The 22,032-nt window shown below is 39.8% G+C and overlaps 1 protein-coding gene across 6 annotated transcripts in view; it reads left to right on the top strand.

The window, feature by feature from the left end:
* The window catches only part of LOC103151576 (rho GTPase-activating protein 15-like), a 32,855-nt gene that overhangs the window by 346 nt on the left and 10,477 nt on the right, over positions 1 to 22,032 (top strand). For 2 of the 6 annotated variants that reach the window (XM_016681618.1, XM_016681610.1), the window contains exons 2-7: positions 1,348 to 2,245; positions 5,409 to 5,420; positions 16,439 to 16,879; positions 18,295 to 18,528; positions 21,066 to 21,146; positions 21,286 to 21,408. In XM_016681618.1, coding sequence (XP_016537104.1) covers positions 1,406 to 2,245; positions 5,409 to 5,420; positions 16,439 to 16,879; positions 18,295 to 18,528; positions 21,066 to 21,146; positions 21,286 to 21,408 — 1,731 coding nt within the window. In that variant the 5' untranslated portion in view covers positions 1,348 to 1,405. Of the gene's footprint in view, positions 1 to 1,347; positions 2,246 to 5,408; positions 5,421 to 11,573; positions 11,907 to 16,438; positions 16,880 to 18,294; positions 18,529 to 21,065; positions 21,147 to 21,285; positions 21,409 to 22,032 lie in introns of those variants that run through there. The other 4 variants (XM_016681622.1, XM_016681613.1, XM_016681626.1 and 1 more) reach the window with 3 other exon arrangements.

Below are 22,032 nucleotides of genomic sequence, written 5' to 3'. Positions count from 1 at the left end.
ACCATCCAAAAAGGTGAAGCTATAAGTGTAGGAACATGTAAAGCGAATCAAAACAACAATAAATATCCCTTATAAAGCAAAAATGGCTGCAGTTACAGTCAAACTTTGGCAGGAGTTATCATGTCTGCTTTTACTTTGACTATGCAGTTATACACTACTTGGTGTTGATCGAGCACAAAGAAGTCCTCAAAATATATTGAGTCCATGCCTTGTTTGAATTTTCAGCATAACAACTGCATTCACTTCCAATGAGGTGTAAATACTTTTGCATGGCATCAAGTGAGGCCATCATCAGTGATGTTACAGACTGATAGGGCCTCAGAAGATAATTTATTTTTAGTTTTTTTCCTGCAATTCTAATTTTGGCATATTTGTTTGCTCAACAAGTAGTGAAACTGTGTCGTCAATCCGAGGGTAAATGTTTCGGTTTAAAGGCTTTATAAGGAATTATGTAATATTTGTTGTTTACAACACGGCAACACTTCATTGAGGATTGCACACCTTTGTTTATGCACAGCTCTCTTGAAGATGCCTCTCCTTTCCTGCCCCTCTTAGACCTGTTCCCTAATTCAGTTTCCTCCAAGCTTCAGTGGAAAGACAGACGGCCTCACATTATGTGGTTGGTTTTGTTTTACATAGAACTCTATGGATGATCATGTCCTGTGGCTACAGAAGAAGCTCAAATAGTCACACTTTCACCACCAAATTTGACAGTTAGTGTGAAGTGTTTTTTTTTTTTGTTTTGTTTTTTTTTTGCACATATGCTTTGGTTGATTTTGAGTAAACACGGTTCTTTGTATTTTTGGCCAAACTGTTCCTCTTTGCTCTCATCTGACCTTACAGGACTCTGTGAAAGCAACATTTTCTCCGATACCCCACATTTAGCAGCATTGTGATAGGCTAATCAACTGTGTAGTACCGAACCATATTCTTGTTTGTACTGTTTTAAGGTGTTAAAAAAGAAAATTAAAAATCTCTCCGTAGAGGCTGCACACTACAACAACTGTAAACTTATAGCCAGTGCTACAATAAGTGCCTCAGATGGAAACATGGTTTTAAAATCCCATTAAAACGAATTGAATTTTGTGGCTGTGACTTGAAACAAACATGGAAAAGTTAAAAATATATTAGTAGCCTGCTTTTAGTTTTACAAACTGGGGAAGTTCTGTGACATAAACAAACCCCAGAGCGTAGGTCGTGTGTTGTTGTTCATGTTGTCAGATTAAAGCAGGGCAAAAACAGAAACTCGTTTTGGTAGGTGGAAGTGTAGGAGAGTGAACTGTGTACTACTAGGTGACATTTTCATTCTGAAACTTATTCTAACATCACATTTCCTCTATTTTGCAGCTCCAAAATGTTAGAGCTGCCACCAAAGTAACTGAGCTTCCACAGGAGGGAGGAGGAGATGGCGTTCGTGTTGGTGGAGTTTGACTTTGAGTACAAAGCGAAGGATGGCCGCCACATCTGCATCAAACCTAACGAGAGGTACGTCCTCGTCTCCAAGACCAATGATCATTGGTGGCGTGTTTCCAAAGACCAAGACTCCAAACCCTTCTATATCCCAGCCGAGTACGTGAAGGAGGTCTCTGCGCCTCCTGGGACTTCTTCTGGCCCTAAAAAAACAGAATCACCAAAGAGTTTGACAAAACGTAAACCGGCAGATGCGACTGGGAAGAACAAAGCCGTGAACACGACCAAGAGAACGTCACTCGATACAAAAACAGTGACTCATCCAGCTGTTCAGGATGATTCAAAAGAAACCTATCGTTTCTCCACGTTTGGTCTGTGGGTCAACTTGCCAAGTGAAACTTCGAAAGATGCACCAGCAGCCAGGAACCGTGCTCACAGTTTGGACGATAGAAACAAGCTCGCGACTCCTAACTCATCACGCCGTGGATCAGTCACTCCAGAACCATTAGTATCTGAAGATCAACAACTTTATGCTACACCTCAGCATGGCGGCAAAAAGCAGCAGGGAAAAAACACAAACCAGGACAAGTCCAGAGAGAAGTCCCTGGCTTCTGCGAATGATAAAGATGTGGATTTACCTCCACATGACATATGTGAAATGGATTTTCCTTTACCTCCACCGCACTTCTATGACATGACTCCAGAGATAAGCGTAACTGACTGTGACTCCTTTCCTGAGCCTCCTGAACTCGCAGCGTCCTCACCCAAGGAGTCGGCGCCGCAGCACCAAAGTTCTCACCAGGCAGCAGAACAGGCTTCTCTCACAACAGAGCAGGTAAAGTTTTCACACAATTAATGACTGATTGTTGTATTAACATCATTTTTTGGACCACCAGATGGCGTAATTTTACTTGTCAATGTGGGGTGGGACTGCCATATTGTTTCTATTTGAAGGAAGTTCCGAAAGAAAAACTGACAGAAAAAGAACAAAAACGCTCATCTAAATGTATTTGGGATCATCTTATTTATGGTTGACCCTTAAGTGTATAATTTAACAAACTTGTTCAAATTTATGCAGAAGCTGTCGATCCCAATAAGCTTCAAATAAATTATTCTAAGTAACAAAAACTCCTAATTAGTTGCAATTCATTGCATATTATTCGTAGGGAAATCAAAGCACCAGCTAGTTTCATTTCCTCAGGCTTTTAGAAATTATTAAATGAGTTCCTTTCAGAGGGGAAAATCACGGGGCTTGTATGTACAGTGCAGCATAAAATTTCCCCTTGAACTTTCCTACCTTTTTTGTCACGTTATGATCTCAACCTGCAAGAACTTTTATTAGGGTTTTATGACAGACCAACACAAAGCACTCCACACGTGTGCAAAGGAAGGGAAACAATGCATGGTTTTCTCTTTTTTTAATTATTATTCATTTATTTATTTTTACAAATTAGGTGTATATTTAATTTGCATGCACAACTGATTTTGATTTGAAAACATGTATCCACTCTGTGCTGGTTTGTCATACAAAATCACAGTAAAGTGTTTTCAACCTTTGTGGCTGTAAAATAAGGACACAATATGGAAAAACCCAAAGGCTGTGAATAATTTGCAAAGGGCCTGCAGAAGCTGCTTTTACTGTGGAGGTAAAGGAGGATCGACGGCTTACAGGTTAAAATAAGGCTAGACGACCAGAATAAAGGCTTTGGATTATCCGCTTAATGTTGCTATGTCTTCAAATGAAAATAAAAATACAATAATTTAAATAAAAGTTGACTTCAATTCAAGCTAACTTAATACAATGTTTAAATGAAGCATCTTTGGTTTGTACATCTAAAACTTCTGGGTATAGAACTGGCAGAATAAGAATATTAATGCAGAATTTAAATTATTTTTTTTTATTTTTTTTTTTCAAAAGTAGAATACACAGATTCTACATTTTGCATCTTTAAATCGGGATATGAAATTCCGGTGTTGACAGAGACATTTTGCAACCGAGCGTAACGACCCGACAAATGTGTAATTGTGAAAAATACCAATAAATAGAAAATCTCCATACACGTCTGATAACTATTATCGGTACAAAACAACACTTTTTTCTCTGTCTGAGAAAGAGGTACAAATGAAATTTCATCCCACTTCGACATTTTATTTAACCCCACATCATTTCACTTCCCACTCCGAGAAGCAGAAACAGAACTCGGTGGCATCCAAGTCTCGGTTTCACTATTTCATAATTAGGACTCTCTGATAAATTCACTATTAATACAAGCAGATGATTCATTTTGTTTGCTCTCTCAAGTGATTTTGAGAGAGCAAGTAATTTTTGTCAACAGTTATACGAGTTGAAGGGAGTTTTCTTGGACACATATGGAAAAATGTCATTTAAAAATGATTTGTTGCAATTTTTTTTTTTTAAGTAATGCTAAAAGTAATTTTACATTTATTTAAATTTACTGAGACTCTTTGGGGTAATGCAATGCGCTACAAGCTGTCATATTGTGTCGATACATATTTTACAAATATAGTTTATCTTATAGAAACAAACCAAAGTTTTCAGTAAATGTAGAATTAGTGGTTTTCTCTTGAAACAGGTATTGTGGCACATCTTGACTACACTACTACATTTCTTTGCCAATACTAGTGTCAGAATATGAGGTTACTAATACGACTAACCATCACCACCAGGTCTTGCTAACAGAGTGCAAAAGCATTAATATAGGCTACTTGTAACTTTTTACACTTTCTCTCGTTGCAACTTTTATCTTCAGTAGTGCGTCTTATTTGGATTTTAACACAAAGCAGTGCTTAAATGTAAAGCAGAACAGTTAAACGGTTACAGAGTTTTTGATCATGTGCATTTATTTTTAGTCATTTTGAGTCATTTCTACTAGAACCATCTTTCACAGCAGTTGCAGCTGCAGATTCTGAGCTCTGTTGTCATCAGCTTAGAATGGCAAATATTTGCCAGTTCCTCTTTGCAGAGAGCATCTGTGAATGGTTTTCTAGTGTTACCACAGATTCTCAATTTGATTTAAGTCTGGGCTTTGACTGGACCAACACGTGAAATGTTCTTTGTTGAAAGAATTTGCGGTTTAAGTTTTAGTTTTTTTGTTAAATTAAATTAAGTAAAGGAACTTTTCTTTTGCATAATAATAAATTAAATAAAATCAGAATTTTTTTATGGTTCAGTCAGAAATTTGTGATGTTATGCGTCCCCTATTTTTGTCTGCCTTTGAAAAAGCATGCAGCTAACCTAAAAAAGTGGCCGGAGCACCATAAACATAGAGCCTACGCACAGAGCCTACACACAATCTAGTGAGATTTAAAAAAAAAAAAAAAAAAGTTTTAGATAGTTATTTTTCAGACCTGTCAATTGGCTCTAGTGTGTATTTCTCTAATGTCAGTATGATCCGAATCTTGATGTGGTCAGATTTAGGGATGAACCACCTCTTGCAGTTGGGGTTTTGTTTTCAGTGCCAGCTCATTTGCCTATGAATGGCTCTCTAGTTCAATGAGTGTAAGGGGTTGAAAAAAAAAAGAGGTGTTCCTGAAATTCTCCGGTAAAGGCAGCAGATTCAAAGATTCAAGTTCACACTGTCTTCTCAGATTGTTTCCGTGAGGAATTTACCAGCAGCCCCGGTGCGTATGCAGGCTGCACTTTGATTTGATTTTCCTGCATTGTCGGCTGCGGAGCTGAGGGAGCGGGAGGGGCGGCCGCTCGCTTCACGCCGTGCAGGAACAGGTTACAAAAACAGGTTGAGTGAGCTCGGCGAGGGAAGGGAAAGAGTTAAGTCCAGAAGGTGAGAGCCACTCCCAGACCTCCAGCTGCTACTGTACCTGCTTTTTTTCCCCCCACGGCAACACCGCCGATCCTGGGAATCAAATGATCAAACTCGTGCAGGGAGGCACTGAAACAAGTTCGAACACCGAACTGACAGAACGAATCTGACTCTTTTGTTTTTCCTTCTTCTCTCATTGGATTTGATTTCTCGAAGACTCTCATTCGGGTAAGTTTCGCGTCTGTCTCTGTGTTTTTGCACCTGTTGCAAAGGAAGGCTATACTATAGTTGAAACGCAAGGTTCATCTCTCCAGCCTCTCCTAGTTTTGTATTTAAGGGCCTCGCACGTTTCAGTTTGATTAAACAATCTGGCTAAATTCCTGTACTCAAAACCAAAGATATTTAAAAAATCTGGGTTCTCTACATAGATGAATGAGCAAAATAAATGAGCCCAGGATCCCCGAAGTCCATTCTCACCCCCGCAATGGATGTGGGGCCTCTCCATGGTGATGTGGTGGCGGGGGAGTCTGGCCTGACTCCCAGGACGCAGATCTTTTTGAGCTTTCAGAGCTTTCCAGTTGGCCTGAGTGTGGGCATATGTAATAAACAGGACTTGCAATTAGCCCCAATGTAGGTCACTCGCTATGGAGGGCGTGTATGTCGCTATGTGGTCTGTAACACGAAGGGCAAGCGTAGTAATTCAAGTTTGTGTCGTTCAATTTGCAAGTATAGGCAAAAGAGAGTTGTAGAGCTTTGTATGAAACTTGAGTCGAAATGACTCATATATGCTCCTTTATCTTCTTTTTTTTTTTTTTTTTTATATGAGATCTATATTTGGGATGATTGCTTTTGCACCGAGATGCCCTGGAACTGACATCCAGCTTTTTAAGCTGAGAGACTTGTCGAGTCCAAGGTTTGATTGATTTTAGCACATGAGGTTTAGTGAAAACGTCTCGTCTCTGTTGCATGATTTGATGTTTCAGACCTCCAAGTCCGGCCCTTGGGAACTGGTTTCTGTCAAGGTGCATCACCTCAGAGAGGCACTGCTGATACATCCTGTTCCTTAAAACAAGGCAAAAAAAATCAAATGCCGAGAAACTGCACCGACAGGTAGAGTGAGCATCTCGTCAGACGTCTCCTTGCAGAGCTCCCATGTCAGTCGTTTATCTTAAGAGCATGTGTATCTAGCTTCCTGGTGCTTTTCATTTCTTTTGCGGGGTGAACTCTTCTTCTTGAGCTACAAATGGCTTTCCCACCCTCCACCCCCACTGGAACAATACAAGATCTGTGTAACCTCTTACATGTGTAGTCATTTTTAGCATTATGATAATTGCTGTAGCTCATGTGGTCTGATTAGAGGGAGCGTTCCAAAAACAGACTGCAAATCAACATCAACCAGACAAGGAAACACGTTTGGTGTCATCAAAACAGACATTTGAGTCATATGTAGTACTTCCTTGTCATATTTTATTTTATTTTTGTTGTTTGTTTGTTTTAAATCTGACAATACAAGAAATATTGAGTTTGGTCGTCTAATTCCTTATATCTTAAAATTCAAACATGTCTGGACTGACTTTGCCCCATCCAGCCAGTTGTTGTTCTTCAGCGTTAGGGGCCTCTATTCAACACTAGTCAACAGAGAGGGAAGGGGAAGGCATTAATCCTATAGCTTGTGGCTGGGAATTGAAACTGGAAGAACTTCGTTGAGGACGCTCTGAGCAGTATGCTGCGTCACTTTCCAGTTCTCAGCTTACGTTAATCTCACCCATTGTGCTGTTGACGATTTTCATTAAGACTTGATGTGTTGTGCATTCAGAGAGGGTGTTCTGTTTACCTTGTTTACAAGTGATTATCTCATTTTCTCTCGCTAGTGAGATCAACAAGGCACCTTCATCCACGTGATCCCGCTCGCTGTTCTTTTTTGTTTGTTTGTTTGTTTATTTTGCCCATTTTCTGTAAGATCGAAAAAAGATTAGTCACTTAAATCCCTTTGTTCCTCATTCTAATGAACAGTTTGAACTTTATTGAGACATCTTCACCAAGGCGGGGACATGCCTAGAGGCATTTTTCTGCTGCTGTGTTATTGGTCAATTTCCCATTTTTGTTAACAAGCTACTGAGGTGTAACAAAAACAAATGACCTGTGTGTTTAAGCTTATTCTAATCAATTACTTACTTTGCAATGATTACATGGTTGCAGGTACAAAATGAAAATGTTGGTGAAATGGGATTGACATTATTCCGTCCCGTCTTGCTTGTTTTTCAGTCCTTTAGGATTTAGTCTCTTCACAGCAGCATTTTCACCGTCAACTCTGACTCACCTGTAATGATCAGCAGCTTAGACACAAGTAGAGTTATGTCTCAAAAATATAATTACTATATAGTTTAGACAGGATTGTAAAACCTTGCTCACTCTCTGTAGTGATGAGAAAGACAACTTTTTGCATCAGCAGTCATGGGAGACCCCCCCCGAGTCCACCTTTCAGCAGTAATTACTTGAAGTAACTGTTTTCTGTATGATATTTTCAGTCTTTTACATTGTTGTTGAGGAATATTTCTAGAGTTCATTGTATTCATTTGTGTCCAGCTGTCTTCGGCTCCATCCAGAGCCTTTCAGTCTGGTTTAAGACTGGAATTTAACTGGGGCTGTTGTAGTTTAGCTGCTGTGTTTCAGATTCTGTTGAGATCCCGTCGATGGTTCAGTCTCAGCAGGCTTCCGCTCTCTGACAAATGGTCTCACATTTGACCGCAAATGACTCTGGCATACAGATGAATCCGTGATCAGCTCTGTCACTGCAAAAGGCCGTAAAAATCCCAACTCATCACCTCTCCTCTACCATGCCTGACGATTAATTTTAGGTTTGGCGCTGAAATGACATGTTTAGCTGTTTACAAGCTACCCCCCACCGACCGCTGAAGATAGGAATCGGGGCACCGCCAGCCCCAATCTGCCTCCACGTTACTGCGACCCAGCAAGGATAAGCGGGTACACTGTAAAACGTTTGAGCCTCAATTAGTTGTGCTTACTCTCTTCCACTCTTTAAGTCAAATAAATGTCGCGCGTTTTAAATTTTGAACCTAAATCTGTGAGTTTGCGAAAGACAAACGCACATAGTAAGTTGGGTTAACTTTTTGCTGTTGAATAAACTAGAGATTTTAGGGTAGCACTTAAAAACAATGAAAGAAGTATTAGCAAGAAGTGGGAACTAGTTCCCAGTGTGGTTAGTGGCATTTTTTTTTTTTGTGCACTTTGTTGCACCGTGAGTGAGATGGGAGTGTGTTATATTGATCTGACTCTTGTGCGTTATTATAAATGCTTGTTTCAATGCAGTTGACAGTTTACAAAGCTTTAGGATGATGTCCTGTTCACACTAAATGTTTCAGAGCAGAGTCTATTGTGATGTTTAATAGAATTCATCAAATTGCGTGAGCTTTTGTTCATGCAATTTGAAACAAGAATTTAAATTATTCTAAAGTAAAATAAGTTATTTTAAGTTGATATTGAGAGTGAAAATAATAGAGAAATGTGTGCTCTATAACAAGGCTAGGGAAGTTTTTTCTTCCATATTGTGAAATGATTATTTGGTCTAAATTGCAGCATTAAGATAAAACTCGCAATTTTAATGAACTTAAAAGAAAATAATATTTTAGACAACTTGCCTTTTGTCGTCAAATCAGCTTCATGAACTTTAATTTCTGAGTTAAAACAAAAACAATTCTCTTGTACTTTGAACTTTCATGTTCAAATTAAACCACCTTCAAATGTTTTATAGTGCACAGACTATGGACAGATGGATTTGCAAACTAAATGCTATGCATTATGACGTCTGTTTCTACTTTTGTCTCATCTGTCTAAATAATATTGTGGTTCAATGTGGCAGAAAGTGAGAAGTGAGCTACCCTCAGAGTGACAGCTACAAGAAGCCAATGAGGGGAAGATGAGTGAAAGAAGGTTTATTTTAAATGAAGTTAAATTAAATTATTTTCCAGAGATAAGAAGGGGGTTAGACATGTTCTATTTTTATTTTTATTTTCAGATGCATAAATAAGGATACTCTTGTAAATCCTTCTTTTTTTTTTTTTGTTGGAGTCAGAAGGAGAACATCTTTCAAAGAACCAGTTGCGCTATATTTTCTCTTGAATTTGTTCCATTTGTGGTTATTAATTAGGAAAATAAATAAATAAGAAAGGTTATGATCTAACCTCTGATCTTTCAATCCCTTCATAATCATAAATCTGACAGAAATCGGCTAAAAAAAAAAAAAATCTGTGAAAATATACCAAAGAAAGCTTGAATGTTGTCATCAGATGGTGGATTAGTAATGTGCTCTAGAATCTCATAAGTTTACAAAAACACAGTGCAGCTGTAGTGAGCTTGCAATATTCCTATAGTTTGGCACATTTTACATTGAACACAAAGGGATTTCTGTTTACTGTAATTATTACAGGTTCCAGGAAGCAGGAACCAGAATCTGTGGACAAACTGTTTCCTGTCCGTTTGCATACTGCGTGATCTTTTGCTTGCAACCCAAACTACATACTCCAAAAGGAGTCATGTTTTCCTCTTAGCAGAGAGCTGTGCGGCAACCGGTACGGAAATGTTTCCCCTCCTACACAAATACATTTCATCTACAAAATGTGGGAGAAGGCGAAATCTGTCATCAGTCAGTTTTGCACATCAGGATACAGCCCTGACCTGGAAAGCAAAGATAAGGTGGTGATAAGCGGCTGAGCATTTTCAGGATCCTGGATTCCACACCGGGATGAGTGTGATGTAAGAAGGAAGGGAGCCAGTTTGATTCAATAGCCCAACTGTGTGCTGTGGCGTGATTTGGGCCCCAATTTGGGACCCCATTGTTAGACTGGATGGGTTCTAATGTGGTTAAGTAATCAGGCGGATTGCTGCTTCATGCTTTGCTCAGGGCACAGAGTTTAAGGTTCTTGACTGAAGGAATTTCGCCTCAAACCATGCCTTGGAAAAATGACGAGAAGTACTTTGCAAAGCTTTTACTGCAAATTCTTCAGCTTTGCTGTACAAAAAGTCTTCTTTTCCCTTTTTTTATGCCGTACTCTGGAAGAAGTTTGAGTCATCTCTCTTTTCTTTGCATTTTCTCTCCAGGAAATTCTTGTGATATTTCTTTTAATTCTTCAATCAATGGTTCTCTTGGGTTTTGAAGGTTGTGCTGCCTTTGGCTCCTTTTTTTTTAACAAATATTTGCTCCAGTAATCACTCATGTTCGGAGGACATATTTTTCATAGTTCTTAAGGCACTTAGACCTTCCTTACCTTCAATTATTTAATCAAAAAAAGACTCTTATACCTAATTTGATATTAAAAAAAACACATTTTGTCCCCAATTCTTTTGTAGAAGGTATAGAAGATAACAAAGACAAAAGCGCCAGAGTTAATCTGAAGCTTAACTCTAATTACTAAATGCTATTTCAGCTAAATTGTATTTAGCTGAAATGTTAAATACAAATTTAGACTGCTATTGCTTGTTCTATGTATCTATTTAACTATGGCCTTTATTGGGAGAGACCAGACTGAAAAAAAAAAATCCCAAGTGAAATATACATGCGTCCTGTTGCATAGTAAAGTGCCGAACTGTGTCATGTGAAATTGTGTTGTGTTGGTTTTTGTCGCATTATGCTGCATACTATGTTGTGTTGAATTCAGGTTAACTGTAGCTGTTTTGTAAGTTAGTTAATGGGATTGCCCCAAATAAAAAAAAAATTAATAAAAAAAAAATCTCTAAAGGAATGATACATATGCACATATGATGTGTTTTTTTTTCTTGAATTTTACACATTTTCACTCATTCACTTATCCGGAATTGTCCAAATAAAAAAAAAAAAAGTCATATTTCTCCATGTCTCCTCAAACCTCATTTGCAACCAACTCTAACCCAGAAACCTCCAAAACATTGGCCACAAGCTTCATGCTGGGGCATTTTGCAATCTAACCAACACTCAGCTTCCTGTTTGGCGTTTGAATTCTGTAGTACTTTCAGATTGGCCCGGCCGTGGCAGCTCCCTGCTTTATTGTAAGAAATTATTGCTTCCCCTTTCTCTCCATTATTGTCTGAGTCATCCACCCAAGGAAAGGTTAAAAGCTCACCAGAAGCTGTTCTTTTCTTCTCCTAAGTGTTTGCTGTCCTTCTCCAAAATCTTTGTTTCCATTGCTGTCATTTCCGTTTTATTTGTCATGTATATACACAGACAGGAAGTAGGTCGAAGTGACCCGCAGAGCTCATGTTGTTCTGCCTACTAAAACTTTTTTTTCTTCCTGTCTACTTTTTACCGACTCTGTTTTTTTTTTTTTTTTAGCTCAGTCAGACAGTTACCCTCTACCCTCCTATCCTGTGCACAAGAATTTAAGCACACACAAACAGTGACACACACCCACATCGGCGAGCCCTCTCACAGTCCCTTCCTGCTGCTTATTGTAACAGACCTCAGTTCTCTTTTCTATCTGGGCTGCAACTATCACAGCCGCTGCGAGAGAAGGCTGCATGCATGAGGAGGGTGCTAAGGAGTCTGGCATAGCGCAGGTCGACTGAAGGCTGCTGAATAGTTAGCTCGCTGGTTCCGAGTCTCTCCGTGTTTGGATCTATGGATCGTGTTGCTAGAAACGGATAAACATGGTGGAGATGTACTCCAGGGTTTGGACAGGTCATCAAGCCCAACGGGGCTTGACTCTGCCGGTGGCTGCCCAGGTAGGAGATTACATCCACCGCGTTGTAAAATTAAAATGTCTAATTTTACTACTGGCTACTTGGTTCGAACACTTCGACAAGTGCGCTGCTTCCTGTTTCAATGAACCGTGCCTCCTGTGCACTTGTCTTTTCCTGTACATGTTGAAGTGGCGTAAATATAAACTCACAGTACTCTTATCTTTGCAGCTGTTGCCTTTAATCTGTAGCTCTTTTGCTCCTCTGGATGTGAGAGACACTTTGTAAGTGTGCTCAGATGTCATTGCAGCAGTTTGTAGCGTATACGGCTTTGGGTGAGATCTGAAGGCGAAGGCGTTTGTTTTGTCATAGTACACTTCATGTGGGTTATAATTTTGGACTGTTCTTGAGGGTGGCGGGGGGAAAAAGACAAGCGTCAGCTCAAAAAGTTACAGTGGATCTTGACTGTCAGGCAGCGCTTGCTGGATCTTTAGCAAAACACAGAGAGGTAGTTAGAGAGGACAGATTTTCTTTGCATGCTTCAAAATTGGGGTCATTAGAACCATGGTGCAATACATTCTGATATTATCAGCTCACACAATAACTGCTGTCATGTACAGTAACCAGAGTTCTTGCAGAAGGACGAAAACAATGAGAGACGTATGCATGTTTTGTTGTATGTTTTCTTGAGGACTTCAGATAGGTGGGACTTAAAATGACAGATTACATCATTGACTGACATGAAATCTGACAGGGGACTCACTTCTACGTCAGATAGATACAGCGGGTTTTCCAAGTATTGATTCATCTCGAAGCTTCTCCCGTTTTTGTCGCATTACAACCACTAAGGTGATTGTATTTTGGGGGATTTCAGGTGATTCATCAACACAGGGACATTCAAAGATGAGCAACAATGACATGCATTTTAAATAAAAAAGTGCCGCAATACGTTTCTGTTCAGCCCCTTTTTCTCATTCACCCCTGAACAAAATCCAGTGCAAAACAATTGCCCCTAGAAGTAAACCAAAGGAGTCCACCTGTGTAAAATGGTACTAAAGAAGTCCAACGTACAGTTTGTCACAAGAGAATAAAGCTAATATGTGAAGAATGTGCTCTAGTTAGAGGAAATCAACACTGAACTTTCTGACCTACATGTAGAATGTAGGCTGGAGTTAAATACAGGGCAGTACTGGAAGAAAACTAAACTTTTGTGGCTACGAATGTTTATAGAATATTTCAAAAAAGAAAACCATGTATCCATTTCCTTGCATTTCACAGTTATGCACTACTTTGTGTTGATCTAAAGCAGACATAACGCAGAAATAGTAACCAAATATATCATTTGGAAATGATTGTTCTTCGGGATCCACTCTTACATTTCCATGGTTTGCTTTGAAAGATTTCCAGCTTAATATTTTTCTTACGGGTCGATGAGGCAATCCTTGCATTTCTGCTTCGCATTGTTTGAAATCAATCTGTTTTGAGGTCAGTTGTCTGGCCATCCACATCGATTGTTTTGAGATTACATTTTGATCAATGACTGAGGCAAAGTCTGTAATGTGATAGGATCAAAACAAGTGTTGTGTAAGAGCAGAACGGCTCCTTTTTCTTTGTTCGTAATCATTTTTTTATTTCTTTTTTTTATTTCTACATCCTGTTTGTCTGCCCCGCCAGCCGCATCCAGACTCAATGGTAACCATCATTTTTACTCGGTGGTAGACGGCTTAGTCTCCACTACTTCCATTTAATTCAAAGATGCACCACAACATTAAGATAATGTATTCCCAGAAGAACCATCTCTTTGTCAGCTGCGCAGAAAGCTCCGAGCAGAAACACACAGGATAACAAACTCTTACTATTTTATATGCTGTAGGTGTTTTTCCCCGCTGTAAATAATCCATCCTGTTATCTGAGGGGCAAAAACTAGCAGGACAAAGCTGATGTGCAGTTGTTTCCCACAGGTTAGCTTGAAGCTGTGGTCTGCTAACTGCTATGCTATGCTATGCTATGTTCAAGCACACCACATTCCATGCATCCTCATTCAGTCAGCTCCATCAGCTGCCTGCTTCCCTAATCATTGGCTGTGCAGCTTTTCCGCCACGACAAGCCATCTGTTATAATAATGGGTGTCCTGCACAGAATTTTATTTGTTTTATTGAATAAAAAAGCAGCAAATAAACTGTGGAGATGACCTTGTTTCTCTGACTCGCTCTTTTTGAGATGGTACAAAGATTTCATGGCGACTCATCAGAGTTGGAATGAGGGTGGCGGCCAATTGTAATCTATGTATTGATAAGTTTGCAGCTAAATGAAATGTGTCTGACATCAACAAAGAACAAAGAGGCAAGTAGCAGAAGTTAATAAAGTGTCACGTTTAAGAAAAAATAAGAATTTAAAATTCTTGTGCTTGTCTCTTCAAAGCCCCTAAATGTTGGCCTGTAATAGTTTCCTAGAGCAAGTGATGCATGCAGCCATTCTTAAACAATCCCAAAATATCCAAACACAACCTTTAATCCAGACTTGTTTGGAACCAGGGAAGCTGGAAGCTGGAAGCAGCTTCCAGGGATTTTACAAAGACCTTCCTGTGAATTTGTAATCCTACAAATGTTTAAATTTCCCAGCAGAAAAACAATATATCAATGCTCATTCAAACTAGAAGAGAATGCAAATGTTGGAGACATGCAAAAAAAACAAAAACTCGAAGAGCCTGTAACATTATTTTATTGACTATCGAGTCCCATTTTTGGAAGAGAACACAATCCCAAGGCCTGTTTTTCTTCTGGACTTTTCTTTGCATGCCCTTTGATCGGTCTTTCTTTCAAAAATAAAAGTAAAACTAAAGCGGACCTAAAAACAGTAAATAAAAATAGAAGGTGACGGATATTTCAGATGCTTATACATCCTTTCTCCCTCTTTTTTTGAGTTCTGATACTCTACAAGTTCTTTTTCTCTGTGCTAACTTTTGCTACACTTCTCTTTTTAGCATGATATGTTTATTCTAGTGATCAGCATATACTGCGCAGAAACACACACACACGTAGGTTTTGGTAAATATAGCTCAAGAGGTCTAGCTGTGACACAAGGTCTAGTTAAAGTTTAGTCTAGAATAGTCATGTCACAGCTTTTATCTGCGCTGTCTTCACGATGGCGAATGAAAGGGTGCGCAGGACCATAATTCCCAGGAGTTTTACTCAGAGAATTAAGCGCCTCACTGGAGCAAAGGTAAGAAAAAGAAAATCAGCTTAAAGAGGAAAAGGCATTTGCTTTTGATGTTGCCAAGAAGAGGGTGTTTTGATGGAAGCTACGACACATATGTATCGGGATGATCAGTTTCAGCAGCACAGAGGACAGAGACGGCCTTTCATCGCTCTCTGTCACTCTCATTGGTATTCTTTAAGCAAATTAGTTGTGAAGGCTGAGTCTACTTTACATGCCGTGTTCCTGCCATGTGGAGCTCTGTTTACGTGCAGCTTCCCTTTCTCGTCAGGAAACCGAACGCGTAGTTTTGTGTACGCAAGAAAAACACCGACGAGCTCTTGTGCGTGAAAGGTAGCCGGACGAAAGTGGGGCGCAGAAGTTAATGCCGTGACTGTTATGGTGGAGTTTAACCCAGTTAGAGTCCACTGAAAATGCCCCGCGCTCACATGTTTGTGTGGCTGTTAAACTTTTATTTTCAATCCAGTACATAATTAAACGCAGACCAGATTACACAGTTCACGTTTTTAATTTGAGCTCTATGGCAGGCAATAGCTTACAGTGGTTCACATCAGAAGATGAAGTCTGGGTGCAACACTGCAAAGTAAATGCAACTGGGCTCCATTATTGATTATTGGCACGGCAGGGAACGCCCCAGAGGTTTGTGGGGGTTTTTTCAGCGTTAGACTTCCTGTGTTTCAGTTTGTTGCAGAAGACAGATTTAGGGTGAACGACAGCTTAGCTTAAAGCTTGGGTGTGGTACTTCCTACAACAGTTTTTCCTGTTTTAAACTTTATTTTAATTTACTTGGTATATCTTGCGTGTTTTCAGAAGGGTGCATACAAGATACCCACAGGGATATCTACTGGGTAATTACAGTATATCTATAGGGTACATGCATGTAATGGGAGTTTAACCTATCCTGTTATGTAAATGATTCTAAAACTGTGCCTGCAGGATATCTAAAGAATATTTGAGAGGAATTTTGGGAAATAATGAGTACAGGATTCTTATTCAGATGCCCACTTGGTACGACAGGATACCTACAGGGTATTTGCAGGGCACCTGCGTTGGTTTTTATTTACGGCTTTATGTAAAAACTACAGCAAAACATACTAAGTACTACAATTTAGTTTTACCTTTTGTTAACTACTCATACTACTCACTAAAATGTTAAACTCCCTGTAGGTACCCTGTAATTGCCCCCTTGCCACCCTGCAGTAAGTCTCATATCTTTCCCTTAGAAAAGTACCTTGTTGGCACTCAACAGGTAGAGGTGGATACAGGCCAGGTTTTCCTTAGTCTACAGTAGAAACACTAATAGATGTGTTCGGATGTCAGCAACTCTCTATTCTTATTGCATTGTTCTTTCTCATCTTCAGGTGCAGAATGAAAATCTCCGGTCAGCAGTGTACGTCAACGTAGCAGAGCTTCGCCAAAGCATCTCAGAGTCTCCCCCGTCGGACCCTTCGCCCTGCTCTCCTTCCTACCTAAAACAGGAGGGATGGGAGGTTCATGTTGACCAAGAAAGTGGACAGGAATACTACTACCACCCCGACACGGGGAGCACCACCTGGGACAACCCCTTTTTAGACTCCCCCACAGACCCTGAGCCACTCCCTCCGGAGGTTCCTTTCCCTCCACCGTCCCCTCAATCCGACTGGGCCTCAGACTGGGAGCAGCTGGTGGATGAGACCACTGGTCAGCCTTACTTCTATAACCACATGTCCGGGGAGACGTCCTGGGACCCTCCTGAGCAGCAGAGCCTTTACCCCTCTCCGATGGAGCCTATGAGCGTGCACAGGTTTCGCGATGACGAGCCGGTAAGGACAGACAGCCTGGCTGCTCCACTTAGGCTTCCTCTGTCTCCAGTTTTAGCTTCACCCAGGGGGAACCTAAATACAGTCTGCTCTTAATGGAATGAAATGTCCTGCACCTACATAACAGACATGACTTAATTCATTATCTCCGAACAGAATAGGCTCAGCGGTAGTCCCAAATAGTTTCCCTGAAAGAACATTTGGCCTCATTTGGATTTCGAAAAGAGACGGTATTAATCTTTGAATAGCCTGAGATTTCACAGGAATTTTGTCATCATACGGAAATATTTTTTACCCCATCAGTAAACATATTAATTCACTTGTTTTGGGGGTTTATTTTTCTTTCACATTCCAAGAAGCAAGTGACCCAATTTTTGCCCTTGAATGACTTCATACGAGTTGCAGAAAGAGGAAGAGAACCTGGAAGTCAGTGCAGCTCTGAAAGTCAAAGACTTGACATGAAGATCGTAGCAGTAACTGAGGAAACTGACATTATTCGGTGACTCTGCGTTAAGCTGGAACATTTCAACACGAAGTATGAACAAACAGTTTGTGTCACTTGCTGCAATTGACGAGCGATAAATGGAAAAACCTACACGCTTGTTGAAATTTCTGTTTAGACGTCAAAAGTTTCCATTTCTGATCAGGAATCCCTAGATGTACCTGAAATAGAACAAATCTATTTAAACGTCTCGCTAATCATTTATGACAAACTCTTATTTTGTACTGAAAATGTACAAAACATGAAAAGTGGAAAGGCCATGAGGGTTACTGACTCACCTGTAGTGCAGCCTTGGGTGTGGCCATTACACACCATTTCTCCAGTAAAACATTGGCGTTGGCAGCATCATCACTGACAAGAAAGCTCGTCAGAGACAATGGGAGGATGAATGGAGAAAAGTACAAAGCATTCCTGTGAGAGCATTCCTGTTTGAAGCCGAAAAAAAAAGACTTGAGACCGTGGTGTAGGCAGAACAACAACCTTAAACATGCAGCCAGAGCTGCATTGAAATGTTTTACATCAAAGCATATTCTGCGTCAATTGTCCGGTCAAGCCTTGACATAAATCTAACTGAGAATCTGTGACGAGATTTGGAAACTGATCCCTAACCCTAAATTATTGAATTAAAAATTACCCTTATTCTTCTCTTTTCTCTTCATAGTATACTACGTTATGTTGACCAATCTAAATGTAATACAGGAAGGTTTATGATTGAAAAATTTTAAAAGCATGTCAAGTGTGTTTTTTCCGACTAGGTTTACTCCAGATTAATCTGGTCTCTGACAATCGAAGGAAGGCTGGACCAGCCTTCCTTCGATAATTTGTTCAAATTTACCCTGCAGTGTAATTTTCACTAAAAAGACAAATAACTTCAAAAAATGCAATAAATTGTTTTAATGTACATTGTTTTTGCTAGCCTCCCTTACCTGTGGAGGACTACCCATCAGAGGATTACCCAGACCAAGGAGAATTGTACGAGGACATCAAGAACACGGGACCCCCGACTCTTCCGAAGGAGTACGCTCTTGGCCATGTGAGTCGGACCACCATCCCCCGGGCCAACCTGGACCGCAGTACCCCGCCTGGCTGGAACCTCACCGTGGAACCCAGTGGGACATGGGTTTTCACCAGTGAAAACTCTCCAGATCAGGTAAGGACAGCCCCTCAATATAACTGAAGAAGGTGTGAAATGTGGACGTGTCAGTTGGCGTTCAGTGGACTTTCACGTTAAATGTGCCAGTATTTTGCAGCACTTTTTCAGCCCTGTCTGTTTCTCCTCTAATTTCAGTAGTTCAGTAGCATAACAAAGAATAGAGCTGGATGTGTACTGTAGTTTAAGCTTCATTTAAACCTATAAAAAAACAACCTAAACTGTACAAATTTAAAAATAACTAATGAGTAGCTATCATTATTTAAATAGCACAGGATTAAATTAGTGTGCATGATGCAACATATAAATAATAAAGTAAAAAAATATATATTGTAAAATTATTTGTTGTAAAAAAAAATGGCAGCATATAAAATGCTAATTTGAAATATGCTACTTTTATTTTAAACTTGCTCAAGGCTTAAAAGTTAGTTACAAAAAAAATGTGTCGAGAAATATCTTAGTGGACAACATACAACTTAAATAGAAACTGGTCACAAGACTGGATGTGAAACTTCAAAGGTTCACTATGAATAATAAGATTTATTTTGCTTTTCAAAGCCTTGTTATTTTTTCGTTTTGCACTGCGGCAAAATAACTGAGACTTACGTGAGATAAGTACATGGATCTCAGGTAGCACAAGGTAGTGATTTTTGCAGAGGACCAGAGAAAACGTCAGCTATCATTTTTTTTTGAGCCGTGCTATTCTAAAACCATATAGTAAGCTTCATTTTATCAAAACCCTAATAATGTTTTCATACAAAAACTGCTGTGGAAAATGTTGCCAGGAAGGCTGAGGTGTTATGTGGCTCATCAAGATAAACACTTACATTTAAATGCGACTCGTGCTTTAGAAACTAAGTCAAAAGCAAACAAATGTAGTCACAGTTAGGCGGACATGACAGTCCCTCGTGGTACCGTTAGCCACCAGAACCACAACGCAGAAATAACTGTTATCTTTCTGCGGTAAACATTTGACGAAGTCCTGCAGTGAAAGTTCATGCTCCTGAACACAATTGTATTTTTTTACCAGGTGTTGTAAATATGCTTGAAGAGCAAGAATACCCCTCTGGATAGAACTTGATAAGGGTTGATGCATCTGAGGAACTGGTGTGCCTGAAAATCTCAATAAATACCTGCGGATGTTAGTGCTAGCTTGCTAATCTTAGCATGCTCAGCTCGGAACTCAGTTTGTTTTGGTCTAGTTTCACAGATGCCGTATCCAGCATCGGTACACTATACCAATGCTGTTAAAGGAGTACGTCGCTCAACTGTGTGTGTGACTGTGGCTCAGTGGTGGAGCAGTTGTCTTTCAATCACAAAGTTGTAGGTTCAGTTCTAGCTGCACATGTTTACATGGTCCCGATCAAGTGCTTTGACGCGAAAAGCGTGAGATAAATTTAACTTATTTACCATTTCTAACTGCACCAAGGCACTAGTATCTGTTGCAGTATGAGTGGATGTATTGTTTTATTAAAAACCACAACAAAATGGCTGTTTATTTTTTCAAACAGCTGTGCGGCCAGAATACTTTGTTAGTGAGACCTGCAGTGGTTACAAAGTCTCACCTTTTCTCCGCGTAACCTGTGCATTACATACCTACATGGTTTTCTCAGTTTTATCCTGAGGAAACCATCTGTTATGCCACTGAAAAGGTAAAAATGTTCGCAGTCTGATTTCTCAGAAAAAACTCATCATTTTGCCTTAAAGTTTAAGCCAATACTAGACCAGTTGGAATACTCAGACGGGCGCTACAGCCAAAAGTTTTCTCTGTTAATTGGCTCAGACACTGAGGAACAAGCAACGTGATGGGTAATTATCAGGCAATGAAAGACATTTCTTACCTGGCACACTTTATTCTCACCATAAATGCTGACTCTGCTTGAGCTATGACCGATGACCCTGACACAAGCCGTGTTCTCTCCTGTGTTCAGCCCTCTTCCCCAACCTCGGCTTGCACTCTCACCTAAATTCAAGACCCAATTTGTTGTACAATCCTGGGAGAAAAAGAGACTATTTTTGATGGATGAGGAGAAATTCATTTCCTTCACGTCTTCACAACAATCCACTCTGTGATGATAAATATGTATATAGGCTCAACGTTGTCATACATGCACGATGGGGCCTTCCTGTTTAGTGGCTGTGACATAAAAAAAATAATAATAATTCTTTCAGAAAAGCATGTTTTGAAAGTCACATCAGCATTGAGAAATATCATTTATTCATGTTTCATCCTTTGAGAATCGTTTGTGGCATCTAAAATATGATGTATGCCCTTCAAAATCACATCCTAGTTTAATAAACGGCACCTGTTTTTCATTACGTTGCTGATGTCTTTTATGAAACCCTAGATATATTTCGTTGCGGGATTTAAGCCGTGAAGCAGCAGCTCTGGTTGGAAAAACTGCATTAGAAAAAGAAGTTCAGTTATTACTATTATGCTATTCTGTAACTTTTTTTTTTTTTTTTTTTTTTTTTTTAACTGTGACTTAAGTTACAGAAAAAATATGCCAAATAAAAATGTTTCTGTTGTCTAACAGTGGATCAAGTCTGTGGATGATCAGGGCCAAACCTATTACTACCTAAGAGATGGCACCAAGTCTGAGTGGAATCTGCCTGAGGTGAAGACCCTTCTCTACTTTACAGACTTTTCTGACAAATTAAGTTAAGAACGTGGAATCTCTGTCATTTTTATGGTGTGAAATTTCTTCTTTTTTTTTTTTTTTTTTTTTTTTTTTTTTTTTTTTTTTGTCCTTGAAGGCCCCTGCAGCTCCTTCTCACTCCAATGTCCCGAACGGCGATGAGAATGAAAATGTGCACGTCGTCAAAAACTGGAGAGACTCGAGGGTACCTGCTCAATTCTGCACGGGCCAGGAAGATGGGGTACATGCATGTACACACACTAACGCCGTCACAGACATGTGTGTGTACACACAGGTTGTGTGGCACATCCAGGGTGTGTCCGACAGCTAAATATAAAGTTATGCAGTTGGCAAGTAGCGTGGTTAAGTCTGTGTTTATCCGCCAACACTGAAAAGGTTTAACCCTTATTTAGCAAGGCAAATCGGCTGCATTGCTCTCTGATTAAGGGAGAGGCAACATTTGCACAAGCGCCAGTGAGACTCCTGTGTACAAATACGGGCTTTTGCTTTTCCTTACTACAAACCTCGGGAACCAAGGGTTGAAAGTTTTTTTTCCAATGGGCGCAGTGGAGACTGCTTAATCACAAAACATTGAATTAATAAATTCTTGTCATGTGTGGATGACATAGGCAAGGTACTTGCGGGCCACAAATTTTAACATGAAAAGTAGTCTAGTTGTAGAAAATCAATCACTTAAGATCAGAAAGATAAAAAACAGATTTTTGCAGGTTTGCCTTAAAAGAAAGAAGGTTTCTGTTTTGGTCTTGAAAGAAAACATTGTGGCTTAGCATAAGAACTGGAGATGAGAAACTCTTTCTATGTGAACGCTTCCTGTATTCGGCCAAGTTCAGTACACGAGCGTGCC

Source organism: Poecilia formosa, unplaced genomic scaffold (genome assembly GCF_000485575.1).
Source record: "Poecilia formosa unplaced genomic scaffold, Poecilia_formosa-5.1.2 Scaffold7, whole genome shotgun sequence".
NCBI lineage: Eukaryota > Metazoa > Chordata > Actinopteri > Cyprinodontiformes > Poeciliidae > Poecilia > Poecilia formosa.
Note: the sequence above shows the minus strand (reverse complement) of the source record. Positions and strands in the feature narration are given on the sequence as shown.